The sequence below is a fragment of the Cryptosporidium ubiquitum genome, assembly GCF_001865345.1.
Source record: "Cryptosporidium ubiquitum isolate 39726 chromosome Unknown contig_1, whole genome shotgun sequence".
NCBI lineage: Eukaryota > Apicomplexa > Conoidasida > Eucoccidiorida > Cryptosporidiidae > Cryptosporidium > Cryptosporidium ubiquitum.
The window spans coordinates 162,589-186,226 of NW_021639816.1; the positions used below are offsets into that span (position 1 = coordinate 162,589).

Here is a 23,638-nt window from a genome sequence, read left to right on the forward strand (position 1 = left end):
AATTATTTAATATATAGCTCACACATGTATAATCTCATTCGAAATATATTGCAGGAAAAATGCACCTGTAACTAATGCTAAGAAGGATATAATGAATATATTTGTAGGAATTCTATTTTGAACTGATTTTGAAGGAACCTCGTAGAACTTTTCTACTGATACTTCTTGAATCTTATCATCGCCACTGACAAAACCAGCTTGTTGGCTAATCTTTACTTTATCTCCCTCAATTAGTTCATCCCTTATAATTTCAACTTTTTTCAGCTTACTTCCCAGCTTCTCCAAGACAGTGCCTTCTTCATGTGACAATAAGTCAACTTGTTCGCTCCAACGTCCGTTTGAGATTGTCTTAAAGTTTAGTTTTGGCTTTTCTTTTATTTCTAAACTTCTCGATTCTACTTTATAAGTTGAATTGATTGGATTCTTATTCAAAAAATTGTTCATCTCCTCAAGCTGAGAGTTTAATAATGGGTCGATTTTCTCCTGTTCTGTTTTCTGACTCTTTCTTCTGAAAAAGTCCGCTCTTCTATATATAATACTTTTACATGACCTTCCTTCAGGTGAACTGTTAACTTTTTTTGTTAAAATTATGAATGCATGAATTACCTGATTACTATTGTTACCTGAGATTGTAATAATTCTCTCATTACACGCTTTCTCTGATGTTACAAAAATTGGGGATATATTAATGTGAGCACTAGTTACTGTTCTAACATGACTAATAAACTCCCCCTTTATCCCTATAATACTTCCAATCACACTTCTTGGGACTGCAAGACGAATGTTATACTCATAATTCTTCAAATTTTCTTCCTGTACTTCGTCATCTGTGTTTTTCAAAAGAAAATCCAAAACTTCCATTGTTTCATTCACATTTTTTTCATTCCCTTCTAAAGTTGCCACTCTAAAATTTGTTCCTGGAAAATATTTATTAGCACCTGAAACTAATATGAAAACATGATTCACTTGTTTAACTTTCTTCAATATTGAGCCTGAGTTGCTTAATATCTTGTTTGCTGCTTTATCGCTAATCAACAATTTTACAAAAACAATCTGTTCTTCCTCAACTTGTGCATTTGCATAATTCCCTTTTTCCAAGTTTGGACTACTCATTATTATACTAAACCTTAATTTTTGCTTGTTTACCTTTCTTTATTATCGAGATTGAAACAAAATCTCTTTATCTACTTTAACACTATTTATTGCCACTTTCACACAAGCCTAGTGACTATTTTCCTTTTTATTTTTTAGATAATGTGCATTGGGTCTGATCTCTGTGTAAGTTGCACACAGCGCTCATGCATTTTTTTAGATTTATTCTGTGGTCCTCGTTTTTTTGTGTAATTTCCTCTCAAAATTTATATTTAGTACCAATATATCAAAGACTCTTCGTGATCTGAAATTTCTGTTTTTCTTTGTAATTACTTATATCATTTTTTAAGGCGACTTTACCTTTTACTTCCTAAAGCCTTATTCCTGCCACTATTTCCTACTATTACTAATACTACCACTTCTACCGCCAATGACACCACTATTTACATTAGCACCCTCTATATTACAAACCAGTTTTAAAACAACTAAACTCTAGTTTTATCTTCTATTTCATTATTATTTCCCTCCATAAATACACCCCTTCTTTTCTCTCCTGACTTTTTCCGTAATTTACTCAGTAACTACTATTTTTCTCTTCCCTTTTTTCATTACATACAATCTAATGTGTCTTGTCTACATGCATGCGTGCACATTAATAAAGGCAAAAAAAAAAAAAATTAAAAAAATGAGTAAAGAAAATACAAATAATTAATAGAGACCGACGATAATAGTTTATTTTTCCGTTAAAAAAGACAGTTTATAATGTTGGTTCCTGGTTTACAGTGTTGAGATTTGGAACTCTTTGGTTTTCGTAGTTATTGATAATCCAAAACAAAAATCTTTTCTTAAAAACATTTTCGATATTAAATTCTTTTTCAGCTTTAATCCCATAATTATTTGGTTTTTTTTCTGCCCCCACATTCTGATTTTCAAAAACTTCTTGGCGCCAAACTCCGAAATATTTATTTGAAATATTACGTGTCAAAGAATTAAACTTTGTGTTTGTAATATTAGATTGAAGAACTTCTTCTTTATTAATAGGTTTTAGATTTTTCTTAGGATCCTCTAATTGTATGTGTTCATAAAAGTTGCTTGGAACTAGATCCAAGAGTTGTTCGTAGACTTTCAAATAGTTGTTGAATGTATTTTGGTTAATACCGGTAAAATCCTCATTCAATATCACACTGGAAATGCCCATTTTTGCTGTTTTCTCAAGTATTTTAAAGTATATCTTAGTATGCAGTTAAAAATAACGATTATACTATATTCTTTCCGTTTTTAATGTGGCTTTACATTTACTTAATTAGATGAACATTCAGTTATTGCCAACCACTACTAAAATACTTAATCAATTTTTCATTTATAAATTAAATAAGGTAGGTATGAGTTTTCAAGTTAAAATTTCAAGCTTAAATCCTTGTTTAAACTTTGGTATTCATTAATATTTTTAATATTTCGATTTTATTTATTTAGAATTACCGCATTAGTATTTAGTTATTTAATTAACATAAGCCTAAAGTAATAATAAAAAGGAGAACTAAAGAAGAAAAACAAATATAAAATCATAATAACATATTTAGCTATCAATATAATAAAGGATATGTGAGTTTTCTGTACTAAAAATACTCTTGTTGTCTGAAATGTAAATCTTTAGAGATTTGTAGACTCGGAAATAATGAGAAACTTTCTCCTCAAGGTTGTTAGATTTCCAATTGTTAACAAATTCCAAAATAATGTTTCTCTGGCTGTCATTTGGATCCTGATCATCAGATATATTTGGAGAAAATGAACTTGGCCTTTTAGGAATGTCTTTAAAAGAATCTATTTTTGAAACCAAATCTGATGATATTAGACAGATCTGGCAAACTATACTCGTTATAAAGTACATAAATCCTTTCTCATTTAAACTTAGATGATTAAATAGCTTTCCATAATAATATTTCTGAACAACTCTCCATTTATAGTCATAGTTACAACTTTTATAACTCACTTTGTCTTCGTAACAGTTTTGGCTCTTTAGTAATATTTTAGGGTCAAGTCTCCTAAATAGCATTACCAAATATTCTTTTATTATCTGAATTGTACTGTGAATTTTATTAATATTGTTTTCGATTTCCCAAATTAATTTTTGAAGTTCCTCAGAAAATGCATCATAGAGGTACCCTTGGGAGAACTTAAGATATAAATTATAATCCGTGGTATTCTTCCTGCACCAAATATATAAACTAAGTCTTCCAATGAAGCTTTTCATATTTAAGAACTTTTTGGAGATAACTTCCAATAAAACTATCATCTGAAAAAGTCTCAATAGATCATCTTCTCCTTGCTCTTTTCCAACCTTTTGTATCTCAAAAGTGTTAGAAATCTCTTCTCTAATAATTTCCTTCCTAAATTGAATTAAGTTTAAATCTAACCCAAAGACAAACCTCATCAAGTTCTCATATTTTAAGTCTCCGTTAACTGAAATATAATTGTTCAGCTGTTTAGTATATGCTGTATTACAATTTTCTCTCCACATTAAATTCTCGATACCTATTTCTCCTAACCCCAGAATACCATATCTACCTGTCGAGATCAATTTCTTATTCTTAACTTTGTTTTGAATAACTTCCTTTAGAAATTCAAATAATCCCAAAGGCAGTATTTCTACATTATGATCTTTTCTTTCTGGATCTTTTTCCCCAATCAATTCTCCAATCTCGAAGGCAAGATCTAAATATTTATTTATGTTGTATTCCAATTTAGTAATTTGTTCAAAGGTTTGGTCCAGGTATTTAAAGTAAATTCCATAAACTTGATTAAAATCTAGCTCATTTCTTCTTAAATACTCCACAATTGCTTCTTGACTAAATCTCAATGTATTTTCTTCTGTAAAATTTTTTACCGTTACCGTCGATACCTCCTTAATTTCAAGATCTTGATCACGAAATTCCGCTTCAGAATCCAAATAAATGTCATCTCTATAATTAAGGACAAAATCTTGAGTAAACGTATTAGTATCTGAAAAAAAAATTGACAGATTTTTCTCTGAAAATTCATTAGTTTTGACCAAAGACATGCATTTCAGATCTTGGTTTATTACTTTGAAAGTTTCTGTAAAATGAATCTTTTTAATGATTAATATTCTAAATAATACAGGTATTATAGATCTCAATATTGATTTATTCAAAGCCAGATTGACCTTCAAATCAATCTCCAGATTTCCTTCTTCCTTATTTGATTTAATTGAATCCAACTTACATTTGAAAATACCCTTTAAGAGATTTTTATAAATCACACTCAGAATGTGGCCATTACTATAGTTACCTTTATCTATTTTATTATTGATACCTTTTTTGTTATTTATGTTTGAATGATGATTACTTTTAATGGTACATGAAGTATTTATTTGAAATTGCCATAAATAAGTATAAATATAACTCAAAAGAAAATATCCATGAGGGATATTCCAGATCTCATTTTCTGACCTACTATAGGGGGATCTTAATTTGAAGATCCTAGCAAGCATTTCAAAAGCTGGAGAAAATTCTGCCAATAAGACAGTGATATTGAGGTAACTATTACTAGGAGAATTTTTATGTGTAATCTGGCCATTTCTACTATTATTAAGTCTAGCAAAGCATAACTCAATATCTCGTAAATACATACACAAGAGTTCCAGGATAGTTTTGCTTAAAATACGAATGGATACCATACTCTCTTCTCTGATCGTCTGGCTACATGTTGGATACTCATTCTTCCAAATAGTTCCTGATTTAAGTTCACTATTCATTTTGTCTCCTAACAAAGCCAATAATTCTGCAAAACTCCTTAAATAGTTTATCTTTGTACCAAACAGACAGATCATTGAGACAAGATCTTCAGACAGATATATTTGCTCGTCTTGACCATTATACAAATTTCTAAACTCGCTTTGTGAAGCTGAAAAATCATTGGTTTTCCTGCCAGTTCCTATATATATAAATTTGTCCCCCTGGCCAAAATGGTTCATCCAAGGAGATAATTCTCCAAATTCCTCCACTAGTTTGAGTGAAATATTGTATTGATCTATAAATATATTATAGCTTCTCAAAAGTTCTCCAGACAAATCCTTCCTATCTCTTCGGTACCTTGGACAAAGAGAAAACTCCTCTGAATCCAATCCTTGAAAAAGCTTCATTAATGAATCTAATTTGATCCAGATATGTCTATCTCTGTTGATGATCTCGTGATCTGGGGTAACTATGGTACAGTTTTTAATTCTCTCTGTAGTAAGGACACTCAAAATAGATTCATTAAAAATTTTATTTGTTCTACTTAGACTCAAGTACTGCTGATCCCATGAAAATCCCAAATATTTTCTATTATACTCCACTTGGCTTCGTCCTGAGATTCTTTTTAGCAAGCTTGGAAGCTTTACTTTTGAAAAGTTGCAAATTCTGTGGTTTTCATCTACAAATTCCTCTTTTTTCTCCTTAATTAACTTAGATAAGCCATCAAAGTAGTTAAATGAGGACATATTTAAGTGTTTATCATTTCTTCTCTCTAACTGGGAATCCACAATCCTTGTATCTTTTTTCCTTCCCATATCTGGTGGTAATCCTGATTTTTGATTGTTACATAATATCTGACTTTTGTTTTGGATTAGATCCTGTTTATTATCAATTATCTCCAGTGCATCCTCCACGCCATCAACAGTTACTTCATTTTCCCCATCCAACTTTTCTTGCAGGTGGAATTCCATTTCCTCTAGCTCATCAAGTTCATCATCTGAATTACCCATAAATGATGCAAGCAAAGAATTCTTATTGGTCTTAAGATAAGTTGGGTTTTGGTTTATAGAAATAGTACTTTTTGGGCATATAGAAATTTTAGATTCGGTACCTTTTGTAATGCTATCATCAGTGAGACTAAAATTGTCATTTCCAAAAGCGATTTGAGCAATTTTATTGGTTTCTTTGGAAATTTCAATTTCCTCGAAATTTTCAGTATATTCAGTTAACTCACTATTAAACAAATTCTCTACACTTAGATGTACATCAGAGACCAGATTTCTAAAGGTAACTATTCCAAGAGCAAAATCTGAGATAATATCCAACCAAAAATCTCGAGAACTTTTACTAAAGGCTGAATTTTTAAATATTAAAGAAGAAAAGGTAACAAGGCATGTTTTATAATCGAATTTTAACTCCTCATTATCTTTCTCATAGTTAGTTACTGAATCACTCAAGTTTCTCTGCATTATAGAGTTCAATCTCCAAGTAAAGTCAGATTGATAGGTTTTGACTAAACTTTGGTCCTGCCAAAAATCCAAACTACAATAATCTAAAGATCCAAAAAGAATGTACATTATTTGTAAAATACAAATTCCTGAAGAACTTTGGTAATAATGTCTAACCAAATTATGAGATAAAATAAATAATGGTAGAAAACAAAACATTCTATTCTCTATAACTTTAGATCTCTGTTCCATGATCATATTCATATTCTCAACAGATTCTGGCCCGACATGACTTTGTACAATAATATTTGATAGACTGGAATCTAGAAAGCTTATGTAGTCAGAATCATCCATAGTCCTCTTATTAGTTTTTTTGAAGAGAATTGTTGACCATATTTTATCTTCTATTTTCTTAATTAAATTTCTATGGCTTTTCTCATCATTACTTTTTATATCATTTCTGACCTGAATTCCCACCAACTCACTTAATAGTTGCTTAATTGATTTCTCATTTATAGACATCACCTCTCTCGATGTAAATTCACACTTGTGTGAATGTGTTAGAAACACTCTTTAAGTCTATTGGCTCACTCCTTTTTTTCCGTAATCTTTATTTCTGATTCCACCCAGTCAGGTACCCAAAGTCAAGCCCAAACTTAAGTTGCAAATGCTCCAAGTTTCAGACTATGTTATTATTATACGAAAATCTACATATAATCTAGCAAATGAAATTTTTGAGTCGCTCACAATTTTCTTATATTTTTCCCCCTATTTTTTTCCATCTACAACCTACTTTACATGATCTCGGTACTTGGCGCCAAACCACGTTAGAAATTGGGCAGTTGGCGGGAAACTGGTTAGAATAATTTTTAGTAGCAAAAGAAAAATAAATATAAAAAGAAAAATGTGACAGATTTTGGAGGCTTATTAGACTCTTTATATCTCAGCATGAATTTTGTTGAAATAATACCTAACAAGTACTATGGATCTGTCTTGATAAGTGTTTTATTTAGTAGTAAAATATCTTCCATAAGAATAGATTCTGTGAATAAAACATTCACAGAACCCATCAGTAATGTTGTAAAAAAAGCCAATTTTTATTCACTTTATCCTTTTTCTTCAGGTAAAAAAAATAAAAATTGAAAACCACATTAATGAAATTTTTTCTATTTTACTACAAAGTGATTTTTTTTTTAAAGTACCTATAAATTGGTAAGGGCGGGCAATTCCAAAAGATGTTTAATCTGAAAGGGGAAATTATATTAAGAAGACAATTTAGAAAAATAAAGAGCTCACCTGATTTCTGTCTTCAAATAAAATATATCCCTGCAACTTTTCAATGTTAGTTTTGTATTTTGAGCTAATAATAATATATATTGAAAATAAGACTAGGGGGGTGAATATTATAATCAGCAATAATAGTGAAAATGTTTGGGTAGCGTCCTCGGGATTTAGTCGAAAATAGACACTTCCAAGGAGGTTGCCAGAATTAGAATTGTAATGATAGTAGTGACAAATGTAGTAGTGTGTGGTCGTTAATTGGTTAACAGGGAACTTATAATCAAACAAGTTGTCCTTTATATTAGTATTTAATTTTCTGGGATTCCATGAATAAGTCTGTATAAGCTGACTTCCTTTAGAGGCCAAGCTTGTAGGCTGTAGAATCTGAAGGGATTCGTCCTCTGGAAATCCTTGGCACAAATAGTCTTTTTTTAGAGAAACAATTGAGAATGCTGCTTTGTTTATATGTAGGGAACTTGAAGAAAGTACAAACTCAAAGTTCCAACCTGGATTCACTAGAACTCTTACATCTACAATAAACCTACTAAAAGGGTATATCTTTGGAACCTCCATCTCATCTTGAAATAGTTCAAACCTCCACCCTCCACTTTTATCTCCAGAAATAGGGGGACTTAAAATTTTATAATTCTCACTTTTCTCTTCTCCAAAACATAAACATGCTCTTGGGGAATTAAATAAGCTCTCCGTTAGGGTGTTCTCAATTCCTTCAGCATTTCTCAAATTGAAAACCTTACAGATAGGCAAATCCACATCAATAAAGGACGGAATCCATCTATTTTCTGGTCTGAACTCATTGTAGTTGCAAACTTTTGCAACACCTTTCTCGCTTTTCATGTATTTTTTGCAATCCGAGTCTCCGCAGCTTATTCCCCTACCCATCACTAAACATTCCCTTCTCTCTTCTCTGGCTCTTTTCCAATCAGATGTCACACTCTCTTCCCATATACGAACAACATAATTTCCATGCCCGCTACCTACTGAAACTGGAATAACCCCAACCTGTGGATTCCTATAGGGGAATAACCTGGCTCCTCCAAAAGCAGCTACACTGAATGACTTCACCACTAACAATACAACATCTGTAAATATTATCACTAAAACCCACAAATTCATCCAAACATGTAATTACTTCCTTTTAATTAACTCAAATAACTTGGCGCCCAACTTATGGCTATCCATTGTATATAATTGAGCTAATAAATAAATCCAAAGCGCATGCATGTAAACCGGGTCCAAATAAAATATAAAGTACTACCTATTTTTGATTCCAAAATTGGGTAATATTCTCATTCAAAAGGTATCAATTTATATTTTTAAATGTCCTACCACCTCTAAACATTTCTATTTATACTATCTAATTCTCTTAACTCAAAAGTAATACATTATTAACTATTTCAATATTTATTCCGCACTTTTGTCCCACTTAAGCTAAAAAAAAATACAATTATGGCGCCAAACAATTTTTTGCAAAAAAGTCAAAGTAATTAAAAAAATTTCAAAAACAAAACTTGCTTGGATCTGAAGATAAACACCAAAACCCTCTAAAAAAAGTTTTTAGCAAGTACAAGGTCCAGCTTTGGTTTATTAAATTTCTATATCATCATGGTACTCTTTCACGATTTTGGAGAATTTGAAACTGCAGGGTATTCTTTATATGCGGAAAACCCAATCAAGGTAAGTCAGAAACGCAAATTAACCTAAATTGGTTTAAATAAACTGGGGTTTGTTGTATTTAAGGCCAAATTTGTTTACCTCTAGACCTATCTTATATTATTTTACACGATCTCAGTCTCAACTAATCACCCCATTATACTAATCAATTTTGGCCACTTTTTAAATACACATTCTCTAACAAACAATTTAATTATAATTTACTAATTTTCATCTCCCCCTTACCTTTTAAAAACCACCCAGACTAAGCTTGTAATTAAGGTACAAAAGTCCAAAGGAAACAGGCTCAGCCTAAGAATAACTAATGACAAACACTCCGTAAGCCACTATTATAAGACATCAAAAATTAATCAAGACATTGAAAGACTTAAAAAATTAATTAGCATATTTCTTAACTAATTGAAGAAGGAATAAATTACTCTAATTGTTAGATTTAACTCTATAGTTCACAAAATTGCCATAATCGAGTAGTGCATTCCACTTTATTTCACCCGAGTAGCTTCATAACTAACAATATGCAGAAATTAATATTTATCAATCAATACTCAAAATTCTTCTATTAATTCCCTCACTTAGCACAGTATAAAAAGAATATCTATATTTCCCTTTTTTTCTTCCATGCTTAAATCAAATTTTAAAAAATTAATTCACCGTGATTACATTAACTATTCCGCAAATAAGATTTGCCTTCTCCAGTATTTTTTCAATTATTCAAATATATACATAACAGAAAAAACTTCACAAGACACAACATTCTCCTACACTCTTTTTTTATTTCTTCCCACTCTTCACTCTCCCATTCACTCCCTTCATAAATATATAAAAATTAAAAATAATGTTTTCTGCTAAACAAAATAATTACGATTAAATTAACAATAAAGAAAATCCCAACCTGGACCATCCACCATATATTTACATGCTTTTGGCGCCAAAACTTTAAGAAAAAACCGTAAAACACCTCCATTCTTTTCTTTTATTGTTTTTTCCGTGAATACAAAATCCGATTTTGGTAGAAAAATAGCGATTTCATCGGGAACGTTAGTTGTAAATACAATGGGAAGAGGAATTGTGCCTAGCTTATTGTAATAGATGACGTGAACAAAAGGCGGGATTGACTTAGAAAACACGCGGTATCGAGGACCAATGAAACTAAAAAAAAGCACAAATGGGTATTATATAGTAAAGATCATAAAATGAAGACTTCTCTTTCGTGGAACCTAACTGACAGAAAAGATGTGGAAATAATTTCCAGTGAACGAATTAAGTCTGGAATGTGAGTGTTTTTGTTAAGAAACAAAGAGTTGGGTACATTGAATTCCAAAACTCTCTATTTTTATTTGTCATTGCCATTTTTAAATGCAAAACTTGAAATCTAAAAGCTCAAAATTGACTTACTGAGCTTATTTGGTAAATTTAAAGATTAATTTAATAATTAGACATTAAGAATTGGCTTTGCCCAGAAATCCAAAAGTGTTGGAGGAGTAAATTTGATCTGATCCTCATTTTTTGGACCTCCTTTATGGCAAGAATCACTAATTAAAGAAGAATGGCTGGGGCCCATATGCATTCCTCGTTTGGGTCCACCTGCCAGCTCCTGGTTCATTTGTTGCTCTAAATTCCTCATATTGTGGATGACGGTTGGAGCTGAGTCAAGACGGTTGTTCATGCTCGAATTAGTCCCAATTAATATTGAAGAGTTTGTGTTAAGTTTAGAACTGCTATTGGTGGGAGAAGCAGTATTCGTATTAGAAATATCAGTATTAGTATTAGATATGCCATTTGTGGTAACCTTAGAATGACTGGAATGGTTACCATGGCGATGGCTACCAAGTTGATGGCTGAGATGCCCATGGTTAAGACCATGACCAATAACAAAGTTCTGCATAGCAACATCTACATTATGATGAGAACCTTGGATGCTAGAAAACTGCATATGTGATGGTGGAACCTCAGGAATAGGGTCAAATAGCTCTGTTCCACCTCTCAAAGGCATACCCTGCATCCCAAACGATCCATAAGATTTATTGTTATATGATAGACCGAATCCCATATTACCTGTATTAAAATCTGAATGATTAGGACTCATACTGTTATTTGGCCTACAGTTTGCATTTTGGGATTGTTGCTGCTGTTGTTGCTGTTGTTTTTGTTTAGCCCTACTCTTAGCTAGCCTAACTTCAATTGGTCTCTTAGAGTTATCAAATATGTACTTTTTATCAAGGAACATAATTGCGTTCTCTGCCATAAATTTGCGAGGAAAAGTAACAAAAGCTGAGCATTTACTTTGTTTGTTGTTATCTCTTATAATGTGTACCTCATCAACATGACCAAACTGCTTAAATAGCAGAAGAAGCTGGTCTTCAGTACAATTCTTTGGAAGACTACCAACAAAAACCTTAACTGATTCACCACATGGCTGAACATCTGGTGAAAGTCCTAACCTCTCAATCTCTCCATCTGCATATTTAACTTGAATTGGACCAACCTCCTTGTCAAGTACAGTCTTACCATGAATGCAAAGAATTGCATTTTGTGCTTCATAAATGTTAGAAAATCTTACAAAGGCACATCCTTTAGGACCATTAGAGTCACGAATTATATTACATTCAACAACCAATCCATACTTATTGAAGATCTTAAGCAGCTCTTCATTTGTCATATGTTTTGGAACTCTGTTTACAAAGAGCTTAACAGGAGCATAACCTCGTTTGGACCTCCTTTTATTATTTTGTTTATTAATAAACCCAATATCCTTAAGCTGGTCGCTTGTCAAAGAGCTTAAAGAATCACTCTGTCTCATAAATCTATCTCTCTTAGGAGAAGGTAATCTTCCTCCAGCCATATTAGGTCCACAATAATGTGAATGTTTTGAATCAATAATACCTTCATTTCCATATTCTATATAACCATTAGAAGAGCCATAGATAAAGTGGCCAGTGCCTTCAGTACTTGAACCAGATGAATCACGAGTTAATGAATTGTCAGTATTATAAGTTTCTAATTCATCTTTATTTTCCAACAGTCTCGCCAAGTCACTATTAGATCTGGAATAATCAATACAATTAACATTTCTGGGATAATATGAGCATATACCTGGATATTTGGAATTGTTTGAAAAGTCCATAGTAACAGATCTTTGGTATTTTGACGTATTGTCAAAGTAACTATCAGTTTCTTTTGACCCAATAAAGCTTATATTATCATCTAGAAAAAGAGTATTGGCATCCCTAATACTCTCTACGAAGGGATTAAGCTGATCCTCTCCCATTGCAGTAATCTGATCAAAGTTTACAAAATAACTCTCTTCATTGTTACTACAAAAAGAAGCAGGGAAACTATTACTTCTGTTGAATAATGCTTGAGATACCCTACTTAAGTCCGGAACCACCTGTCTACCTCCTCCAAGTTCTGTTCGTGAAAAACCCTGGCCTTTTTTGTCACTCACCCAAAATACTCTGTTGTCTGTTACATCTCTGTAACTTTGACTATCCATTTTAAATAGTCAACATCACCAGTCCTTAGCCTTTTCTCAGTATATTAGCTTACAATAATAGCTTTCTTTCAACACCTTTCCTAATTAAGTCAACAGGACCAAAAAAAGAAGTCTTAAACCAATAATTCTCTAATTTTTTTTTTCAGTACAGCAATTAAATATAAATAAATAAATATGTAAAATGTATACCAAAAATATATATAAATATATATATTTTATAATTTTGTTATTTATTTATTGTTTTTTTTATTATCGATTAACCGGTAGACGTCTTTAAATTAATCCAACTCTCTTGTGCGCCAGAAAACTTTAAAATTAATTAATTTTTTCCCTCTTGCTTTTTTAATGTACATGCATCTATTTTACATTTTTAACTAATTATTTTTACTATTTATTAACTTATTTATGCATATTTACGTCCAATCGTCAACCTCTGACATTTTTATTAGAAACTTCTTCTTCTGGCAAAGCGGGCCCTTATAAATATACTTTATCTATGTTATAACTTTTTCATACAGATCCTCGTAAATAAGTCGAATAGCCCGCCAAAAATATGGCGCGCAGTGAATTAAAAATAGGATTTAGGCTGTAATGTATGTAGTGTATAAAAAACAATTTGACGTGTATACGTTAATGTGAAAAATGTAGAAATTAGTTAAAAATACTAAATTAAAATATATCTAAGATTGTTGTTTATTTAAGCAATAATTAGAGGTAATAGTTGTTAAAATGAGTACATAAATTGAATTTCAGCACCATAGATCAGCATATTTTACAAATGCATGGGCTGATGTAATAATTTGAAATTCGTCTATCTTGATTTATAAATGTTTGCTAGTTTTGCTATTGTGTATTTGTCGCTTTAAGCACAAACTTGGAACACCTTGGTTGATACCTCTTGGTATTTTTATACTTATAGTTTAAAATCCCAATGTCACTTTGTAGTATATTGGGATAGGAAAGCATGCTTATATTCCAATCAGGATTATTTGTGGTATTAGTCTGATTATAATAATCGATTCTCCCACGTTTTCTAAGTAGGGAAACAATATAATTCTGGAAAACTACGTATGTTGAATCAACTGAGTTATCCTTTCGTTTCAGGTTTGATATTAATCTGTTGAAAGGAGGAGCTTGTAGTAATAGAATGTATGACCTTCTATATGGAGAATCTAGTAAGAAATAGTCATAGTAAAATTGAACAATATGTTTCTTCTTAAGAGTTCGGATAACTTTGCATGACTCATGTTTCCAATTATAGTTATATCTCCACTTTGACATTTCCATTAAAGAAGCCCTGAGATTTCTAATTTGTATTCTTTCCCTTGAGCAGTAATACTTGATAAAATGGCTCTTAACTGAGCTGAATACTTCTTCTGTAAAAGTTTCCTCGTTATCAATTATGTCAGTCTTGAATTTTTGAATGGATGCCCTAAGTATTGACAAAAGTGTGAAACTGTCAAAATGGGATGATAATATGTAAAGAGTAAATTGAGGAATACTATTTAGCTTGTAGAATGATACTTCGACTTCTCCTCTTATAGAAAAATTGGAGTTCAAATGTGGGGGTATATTCGCGTTGTTTGAGTGGTTTTGGGACATCTCTACCACCAGTTTTTTTACGATTGAAGAGTAGTATTCTCGAAGTATTTTCTCTAAAACTCTTGAAACTACAACATTGAAGATACATCTTGGTTGTAAATTGTCGTTAGTTTCCCATTTGTCCTCGCCTTCATCTTTGAAGAAAATGTCGATATCAGAGAAATTTGAATTAAAACCTGTAGAACTGTTCTTATTGCACGGTAACTGAAACTTGACAGAAGCACTACTAGTAGTCAGAATACCATCAGTAAAAGTTTGTCTAATAATAAGTGGTTCATCATCAATTGAAAATGCAAAATAAGGTTCTTGAAACATGCAAATATGTTTATAAGAATCTGATTTTTTGAAATATACCCAATCTAAAATCAACTTGGTATACTCTTTGTTAAAATCATCATTATTAACCCCCAAAACGACTGTCTCTATAAAGCCTTCTTGACGAGGGTTTTCAGAATTTTTACTGAAGAAGGTATTCATAATATAATTGTGGAAAGTCAAGTAGTTATCATAAGTTATTGAAATACCAGTAGTTATGAAAGATTCATCTTCAAAATGGTCCTCGTATTGTAATAACCCCTGGTAGTATCGAATAAAGTCCATTGGGGTTCTATTCTTCCTATTTTTAATTTCATTCTTCATTAAATTACGTAATATCTGATAAAATTCTACAATATTTAAAGGCTTAAATCGCGAATTCATCTCCTTAAATAAGCTTTTTATGTATTCAATTAAAGAACAAGAAGATCCAACAAAATTAAATTCCACTTCATTAATTCCAAGCATCAGAGACCCAAAATGAAATGGTTTTGTTAGTGATCCTGGGATCCTCCAATTGTTGTATTTTGTATTACTACTTTGGTAAAGTCCAGAAATTATATCTTTATATCCTGGAATAGGCTCACTTTCCCAGAATTTCTCTATTGAAAGATTGAAAATATTTGCTAGTATGTTTACCATGATTAACCCTTTTTGTTTCTTAGGCATGTCATCTATACCGCATAAATCGTCATTGAATATTCTACATGGACTTAGTTCTGTTCTGATTATGGATCTTACAAAAACTATGGGAGAATAAAGTTTAAAGTTCTCAAGTGTAGTAGTAATACCCAAATCATTCTTAAAGGAAACCCTTGGGAACAGCAGCTTGTTCTCCATTGAAATTGAATTTTTATACTTTTGGTAGTTTGGAATTGTCATAGAAGTTTCAAAGTTGACTATTTTGTCAGGTAAAGTCCAATTATTAGTATTAGTAAACTCAATTATGTCTTGTTCTCTGAACATACTGTTTTTCTGATAATAAGAACTAAACTGTAAATTCACATAATCGTGATAATTGTAAGCCTTCACCTTAAGAACAAAATCTGTTCTATATCTGAAATAAGGGTCTGTAAAAATCACACTTGCCTTGAACTCAACTATATGCTTTATAATGAACTCCATTAGAACAAAAACTAAGCTCCCAGTGTCATATGTAGATTTTGCTTCACTTATATTTCCATCAAAATCTGACCTGAAAGTTTTGCATTCATTCCACCCCATTAGTTCGCATTCTCTTGGAAGTCTCACATGGGATCTATGGATTGAACTCAAAATTAGCTGAGGGTAATTTTTGTAAAGTAAAGGGTCGTATATTCTAATCTCATTCCTAACCCAATTGGACAGCGAGCCATTAAGCTGAAAAACTTGTATTGGAGTTCCACAGTTGTTGATTGGAGTAGTCAACTGAGTTGGAAGATCCTCATACAAGTACTGAAGATGCCAATTAATTTCAGTTAATCTTTGAATCTCATCCACAATTTCAAAAATCTCCTTACTCACTTTAAACTCAGACTTGAATTCTTTGTCTTTGCTCTTCCTCTCAAATTGTCTGAGAAGGAAAATACTGTAAGAATAGAAATCTTCGATTACTTTCTTTGCATTCATAACTTCCATACTTTTTAACAAAAACCTAAAAATGAGTCTGAGATTTTGAGATGAGTAGTGTAGTCTCCATGTTAGTTTTAAATCTTGTATTATTCCAAGTTCATCCCTTAGTCTCCTTACCATCTTTGAGTCCAAGTATAGAGCTGTTATAATATCCATTACTCTAGTCAATGAAATTGAAATCACATGAACAATGTTTTCCAGTTCTATTTTATAATCTATATCAAGTACACTTGTTTTGTAAGAAAGAGGGACCACATTAAATATTTTTATTGACTCTTTTAGCTGTTCAGTATCAGAATCCACGATTTCATTAAATTCAGAATTTTCAACCTTTTCTATCATATTCTCCTGGTTATTCTTCCTCTCAGCTTCCTGAGTTATCCAATTCTTCTCAATAAATAACTTCCCTTTATTATCACACTCCGAACCGAAAACAACCATTTCGTTTGCTAGTGATTTCTCAAATAATCTATAATCTACTGCTGAGTCAATATATAGGTTCATATTTTCAGGTAACCAATACTTTTCATATTGCTCCTTAATTAATAGTTTAAGGTTATATAGCCAATCTTTTAAATTGTTAGAAAGGCTTTCCTCTGCTATACTGTTTTGAACTGAGCACATACTTGATGATAAGAAGGTTAGATGTTCTTGCCAAGATGTTGAGAAAATACCACAGTTCGAAAAGTAATCTGAAATCGGATCTTCCCCATTGTTGTCTAAAGATCCTGAACCATCACGATCTTTTTCTTTGCTTTTATTTGAACTGCCAGCTCTCATACTCGTCTTTATATAGCTAATCCTATATTCTTCATCCCTCAAACATGACTTGTAAATGTAATACAATCTACACAAAGAATTGAGTAAATTCTTCGTCGTCAGTGGTTTATTTTTTACATAAAACTCATCATTGTGCTTATCATGAGAAGTTACAGTATCAGTACTTGTAGAGGTGTATCCAACTGAATCTGTGAACCTCTTTAATGCTTCAGTGGCTTTTTTATCTGAAACGGTTGCTGTTAGTTTTGTATACAAACTGGAAACTGTTACACTTGTCAAACTATTATCCTTCTGTTTCTCAATGTATTCACCAAAGTTCAATAAATAATCATCTAAATTAGAACCCATATTTAAGAATATGAATCCCATTAAATAAGTCAAACCTTGGTTATCAATTGGGTCAATGTTCGATCCAAAGGGTAAATATATTGAGAACTCTGTTTTAATCCTCATTGGAGAATAGTTGATAAGTGCAGTAGTCCCGGTCTTACAGTTTTGTAAGGCAATCAGCTTTTTTTTTGAACCTGAAGGATACTTTGTCTCCAGTCTCTTATACTTGCCAAAAACTTTATTTTCTCCACTAAGTGAGTTAAAACCTTTTATATTGCCATTAACTAAAGAAGAGTTTAGTTGTGTTTTTGCGACTTCAAACCCCTCCCAAGGCTCCCCAATTATAAACTTCAAGCTCTCTAGCTCTTGAGTCCTATTGTCAAACTTTTTATTAATCAATTCCTCTATTGGAGAATAGTTTACAGTTTTTTTGTTGGTAAATTCATAATTTTCAGATAAACATCCTCCAATTAAAGACAGCCCCAAATATAGTAAAATACTGTTAAAAAATTTGTTCCATCCACTCAAAATATGTTGACTCATTCTATATACTTCTGGTATGTATTATTTTCTAACTTAGCTTAATTATTTGAGAGGATGATGAAAAGTTCTTTTTAAGTTTTACGGTTTTTGCTTAAAAAATTCAAATTTCTCGGAAATTTTATTCTTTAATTATGGGAGCCTGTTAATTTTCATCATTAGTTAATTAATTTAAATTTAAATTTCTCTTGTTTTTAAAACATTACGTGTGCAATATTTTTTTTAACCCCACATTGACAACTTTTCATTTTGACACCGGTAATTGCGTAATACCGGTTTACATGCAAAAAATGATTTTTTATTAAATTTTTAAAAAATAAAATATTAATAATAGTTAAATAAAATAAAAAATTTTAGACTAAATTACAAATACTATTTAGATTTAGTGATTTGAAAACTAAGATGTTAGTCTGCACAGCAGAAACCCTTAAATAGATTAAAAATTGAATTATCATTAGTGTATCTCCTGTTTAGTATGGAATTTGGGCCATGAATCTGATCAAACCTATAGTTTGGATTTTGTTGGTTTGGGACCAACTTTACAACAAATCTCAAAATTCCTCTTACTTGATTAGTTTGAGGATCTATCAGATAAGCTTGAGAAGGGATCCCTACGGAATTTATATCAATAGTGATCGAGCAGACTCCTATAATATCAGCTTTGAAATCATTTTCCTCAATTATTTTGAGTTTCAGAACCGGTTGGGACCAGGAGAAAGGAATTGAAATATCATCCTGTACTATACAGGTAAGTTTTGAGTTCATCATACTACTACTTGGGAACGGACCAATTCTATAAGTTTCGTTCTTATCATCAATATTGTTAAAACTAGCAACAATAGAGTAGTCCATATTTGTGATAGAGTTATAAATACTCATGGAATGGTGTTGGATGTTGTTTGGTAAATCTTGGATACTTTCTATCCTAACTTGAGCCAAAAGAGGGACTGAATTCAGATACTGAGGATTTATTAAAGAGTTTATTTGGCTTGGATTTGAACAGTTAGTTGAAAAGAATGGGGCATTAGATGAATTGTTAGACTGATAATTAGCCTGAAAGTTTGAATTTTGTTGTGAAATTAAGCTATTTGTATTAACGTTGGAGTATTGTTCGTAATGTAAATACTCTTCTTTTGTTCTGGAGCTTGATAGATTATTTTCAGAGAAATAGCCATTAGTATTACTGGGGTTAGTGGCAAGCATGGATGAGTCGGTGTTCGTATTAAGATTTTCTGGAAAGTTGGCATTTTTGATTCTTGAAATTTGTTGATTTGAAGAATTTCCTGTGATATTTCTGACTAAGTTTTGAGTCTGAAAAGTCTGCTGATAAGTCCCGTTTATTACTCCTCCATCTCTAAAATCATATCCTGAGCCTCCAACTTTAGTAGGTAGTTCATTTACTCCGCTAGACGGAATCGTAGAAACTGACTTAACACTATTGGAAGGAATGTTGAGCCTTTTAATTTGTATTCCTGGATTCGTATTGGCCACAAAATTTGCATTTTCACTCTGTTGGAAAATTGCCCCAGTAGAGTGTAATGAGGACATATTATAATCCCCAATAGGGACATTTTGGCCAGTATTTATTGCATCACTGGCCATGGGAATGTTCTTGGTTTGATAATAAACTTGTGGCTGCTGTTGAATTGGAAGTCCCGAGTAATAATTCTCGCAAAAGCCATTATTTAGACCAATAGAGGCCTTTCCACGAGAATTATTGGTTTCAACACCCAATTTTCCTTCGGATTCCTCGTTAATCATAAGTCCAGATCTCAATGGACTTATTTCCGCTGCTTTTACAGTTGTGTAAGTATTTTCCTTTTGAACATTTTGAACCCCATAGATAACTTGGTCATTCCTAAAATCCAATTCGTATTTCATTTTCCCACCACTAAGAGAAATTTCTGAAGATAATCCCTACGATTCAATTTAAAATATTAAACCTTTTTATTAATATTTTTCAGTATTGATGGGCTTAAGCCATGTTAAAAACATTGCTCAACCCTTCCTAGCAAAACTTACATTCACTAAGGAACTCATTGATCAAACAAAACTTAAATCCTAAATCACACTTAAAATTTATGTCTATTTTTCAGTGCTTTTCATGCCAAAACTAATAATTAATTTTTTGTGAGCAATAATTACTCACAAAGTTGGCGCCATAACCCACTATAGCACTTTAAAACAATAATAATTGAGACAATGTAAATTGCAGGATGAATAAAGTTGGTTCTTTATTAGTTGTGGATTTGGAAACCAAAAAGACGAAATTGGAGGTCTATTTAGATGCATATACAAAAGGTATTGTATTATAGAAGTTTGGAAGATGTTTGAAATACAAAAAAACGTCTACTAAATAAAAAATACACAGAATATATTATAATAGAGCTAAATAATAGGTAAACACTCTAAAACCATGTTTCCAGATCTCATCCTCTCAAAATAAGAGGAAAATGATTAAATCTCATCATTTTAAACTCTGAGCATTTTCTAATATTGCACCAACTAATAGATCTATTTATAATAAAATACTATGACGATTATTGCCCGCGCGCCATCCTTAAAAACATGAACTAGTTAAAATATTTCTTAATATGGATTTCGTGCTCCAGATTCTGAGCATTCTCTAGTCTTAGTTAGATTTCCCCAAATTATGTGCGGTGCTTCTATTTTTCGGATTTTTTTCCTCTTTTTCTTCAGTTTTTCCTTTTGAGCTTTCCCAAAATAAACAAATATTATAGGTGCTCATTCCCGCCTTATGGCGGGAAATTTGGGACACATACTTTCACCTCTAAGGTTACCTGAAATAAAGGAGAATTAAATAATAAATTGTGCAATCAACAATTGCATTTGAAGGTAAATGTCAATAATAATAATAATAATAAAATAAGTTAGAATATATGTAATAATGGCAATGGCGGACTAGTGACTAGTAATATAAAAATGTATAGTCTATATGTATAATACAAGCAGGTGATTTCTCTTATATAATCGTTAAGAAAAAATAATTTAATTAATTCAATAAGAAAGTTCTTTTTTTAAGTAATTTCTTCTAAAAGTCGATATGGCAGGGGATAAGAGAAAACGTGTACAAGAGACTGAGGTGGACTCTGAGGGAAACGAGGAGGAAACCAGCTTAAAAAAGAATTCTGTAGAAGTTGATGTAGAGGAAGACGACTTTGATGGATTACCATCAGAAGAAGAGGAGTTAGATGATATTGATGATGATGAGGATGATGATGATGAAGAAGAAGATGATGATGATGACGAGGAAGAAGATGAACAAGAACCAACTCAAGGTGGAGATGAAGATGCTGATGACGACGATGATGATGAGGAAGAAGAAGATGAGGAGGAGGAGGAGGATGATGATGAAGAATAAAATTATTATGAGTATCAATTTATTTCTTTGTTTTATTCTTCTATAAGACTTTTAACACTTTTCTATTAATAAAGAGGTAAAAATTCTAAAAACCCTCATTTGGAGAAACTTCCTTCTTAGAATACTAATAAGAGCAATATATTGTGTTGTTACTTATCTCTTTATGCTAGTTCATTACTCCTCTGTTCCAAATTTTCTAACAAATTGTGATCTTACTTTGAAATCTCTCTATTTCTTCTTCCACTTTCTCACATTACAATTTGCTATCTGTAATACATAACTTATAGAGAAGATTTAAATCTTTTGCATTTGATCTTTTTATCATTTAATACTAATATATTAGATACATATTCCTCCATCAATAAAATAATCTTCCCCATCTATCATGATTAATCTGGAATTAGCAAGCTCTTTAATGCTACTTACAATATAAATAATTTATATAGTAGTAAATTGATTAAATTTCCCATGATGCATTTATAGATTTAGATATATTATTAACTTTGCAAGAAATCTGTAAATAATTTAAGGATAGAGTTTTCCCCCATTAATTATATAAAGAAATTAATATTTACTATCTATAATTTATTATAATTTAATTTTGCTTAATTCTTTTATTAGAGAAATATTCCCTAATATTATCACTCAAACATTTATAAAATAATATTATTGCAATTTGCATTGGCGCCAAAGTACCGAATCTGGATTTACATGTAATAATAAAAGTATTTGTGTGGAAAAAAAAAAAAAAAATCCTAAGTTAAGATTAAGACATATTAGAGTACCATCTGGTTGTTTTTACAAAATTATAAAAACAGAATTTTAGAAAAATTGGAACAATGAGTCAGGAAAAATGGTTTGTTTGCAAAGTGAAGGATTTTATGGCAAAGAGGAATACAAAAATCAGTAATTTGGCGAAAATATATTCAGATGATTTAAATGACATGGAAAATTTCTTTGAATTGCCAGAAAAATCAAGCCCATATACTCTCTTTATGTGCTATAAGCTTTATTCGTTATTTGATCCAGATAATAAAGGGTCAATAACACTAAAATCAGTTGAGGAATGGGCAAAGAAACAACATAATTCCTTTTGTCAAGATAATAACTTAAATGTAGATACAAAGATATTTGATAAATATAAGGGGAAAACTCAAAGAATCTGCAACTCAATAGAAACCTACAAAAACAATTACATTTACCATTTGAAGATTAAAGAAGGAGTTGAAGAATTAAAAATTGATAGTCAAAATATCATAATTACTATTAGTGAATTTATCAGTTTTATCTCTCCACTATTTGATAATATTGAGGATATTATTAAAAAGAACCAGAAATCATTATCGAATTGTTCTGCTGTACACTTTGCTCATATATTAGAGTCGAATATTTCTCTCACCAACTATTTCGGAACTGTTACAAATACTGACCCAGTTGGAAAGTTCGTTCCTTGTACTAGTAGTCCTTCACTGTATTTGGAACCAAAAGCCAAGAGTGTTTCTAGAGGAGAATCAAGACCTTTCAAAAACAGTATTTTGTACATTTCAGACAGCAATTTATATCACAGTAGTTTATGGAGTCCTTGCACTGTTCCTGCGTCCTCCTCACTACACTCAATGGCTAGAGAACTAGATAGGTTACAAGCGGCCAATAATATAACAAATCTAGATTAATTCCTCGAACAGACATAGTTTATCTATAAGAATACATTACTTACACACAAAAATACTCTCGTTAACAATTAAATAACCCAATATAAAGTTTGTGGTTACGTTATATAAATTAATTCACATACCTATTTCAAAAGAACAATACTAATTGTAATTAATTGGAAAACAAAAAGGTAATAATAATTAGATAAGTTTTTTTTTTATATTTACCCCCTACTTAATTATAATAACAATTATTAATTTCAAACAAAAATTTTCTCTAATTATTCTTAAATATTATTTAATAACACCCTATTAACAGATAAATAAATAAATGTAAAATTGTATTTATTATTAATTGGTATAACAATAACAATAATAATAATAATAATAATAATAATAATATATATATATAATATATATATATTCGTTTGAGTATATACACTATATGCCTACTATACTCAATAAAATTAACAATGAGCAGAACATTATGTATAAAATAAAATAATATTATATTATATCAATATTACTATTACTATTACTATTACTATTATTATTTATTATACATTTATGTATAATATTAAATGGCGCCAAAAAATGCAGAAATATGTGGGATCCGGGAACAAGGACGGGGAACACAAAGTGCAAAGTTGATTAAGGCTTTTATTCTA

General features: G+C 31.1%; 9 protein-coding genes across 9 annotated transcripts; 2 read left to right on the forward strand and 7 right to left on the reverse strand.

Moving 5' to 3' along the window:
* Nucleotides 1–18: 18 nt before the first annotated feature.
* On the reverse strand, nt 19–1,113 carry cubi_02747 (uncharacterized protein; the record flags this gene model as incomplete). Its single annotated transcript, XM_029019758.1, has 1 exon — nt 19–1,113. One exon carries the CDS (start codon nt 1,111–1,113, stop codon nt 19–21), a length of 1,095 nt encoding a protein of 364 aa, XP_028875165.1.
* Nucleotides 1,114–1,849: 736 nt separating this feature from the next.
* cubi_02748 (uncharacterized protein) lies at nt 1,850–2,290 on the reverse strand (the record flags this gene model as incomplete). Its single annotated transcript, XM_029019759.1, has 1 exon — nt 1,850–2,290. One exon carries the CDS (start codon nt 2,288–2,290, stop codon nt 1,850–1,852), a length of 441 nt encoding a protein of 146 aa, XP_028875166.1.
* A 378-nt stretch (nt 2,291–2,668) lies between these two features.
* Nucleotides 2,669–6,814, reverse strand: cubi_02749 (uncharacterized protein; the record flags this gene model as incomplete). The annotated part of the gene is made up of 1 exon (XM_029019760.1): nt 2,669–6,814. The coding sequence occupies one exon, from the start codon at nt 6,812–6,814 to the stop codon at nt 2,669–2,671; it is 4,146 nt and encodes a 1,381-aa protein (XP_028875167.1).
* Nucleotides 6,815–7,567: 753 nt separating this feature from the next.
* Nucleotides 7,568–8,707, reverse strand: cubi_02750 (uncharacterized protein; the record flags this gene model as incomplete). The annotated part of the gene is made up of 1 exon (XM_029019761.1): nt 7,568–8,707. One exon carries the CDS (start codon nt 8,705–8,707, stop codon nt 7,568–7,570), a length of 1,140 nt encoding a protein of 379 aa, XP_028875168.1.
* A 1,990-nt stretch (nt 8,708–10,697) lies between these two features.
* cubi_02751 (bruno-like protein with 2 RRM domains) lies at nt 10,698–12,758 on the reverse strand (the record flags this gene model as incomplete). Its single annotated transcript, XM_029019762.1, has 1 exon — nt 10,698–12,758. One exon carries the CDS (start codon nt 12,756–12,758, stop codon nt 10,698–10,700), a length of 2,061 nt encoding a protein of 686 aa, XP_028875169.1.
* An 843-nt stretch (nt 12,759–13,601) lies between these two features.
* Nucleotides 13,602–17,939, reverse strand: cubi_02752 (uncharacterized protein; the record flags this gene model as incomplete). Its single annotated transcript, XM_029019763.1, has 1 exon — nt 13,602–17,939. The coding sequence occupies one exon, from the start codon at nt 17,937–17,939 to the stop codon at nt 13,602–13,604; it is 4,338 nt and encodes a 1,445-aa protein (XP_028875170.1).
* A 402-nt stretch (nt 17,940–18,341) lies between these two features.
* On the reverse strand, nt 18,342–19,817 carry cubi_02753 (uncharacterized protein; the record flags this gene model as incomplete). The annotated part of the gene is made up of 1 exon (XM_029019764.1): nt 18,342–19,817. One exon carries the CDS (start codon nt 19,815–19,817, stop codon nt 18,342–18,344), a length of 1,476 nt encoding a protein of 491 aa, XP_028875171.1.
* Nucleotides 19,818–21,000: 1,183 nt separating this feature from the next.
* cubi_02754 (uncharacterized protein) lies at nt 21,001–21,318 on the forward strand (the record flags this gene model as incomplete). The annotated part of the gene is made up of 1 exon (XM_029019765.1): nt 21,001–21,318. The coding sequence occupies one exon, from the start codon at nt 21,001–21,003 to the stop codon at nt 21,316–21,318; it is 318 nt and encodes a 105-aa protein (XP_028875172.1).
* Nucleotides 21,319–22,157: 839 nt separating this feature from the next.
* cubi_02755 (uncharacterized protein) lies at nt 22,158–22,991 on the forward strand (the record flags this gene model as incomplete). The annotated part of the gene is made up of 1 exon (XM_029019766.1): nt 22,158–22,991. The coding sequence occupies one exon, from the start codon at nt 22,158–22,160 to the stop codon at nt 22,989–22,991; it is 834 nt and encodes a 277-aa protein (XP_028875173.1).
* Nucleotides 22,992–23,638: the final 647 nt, after the last annotated feature.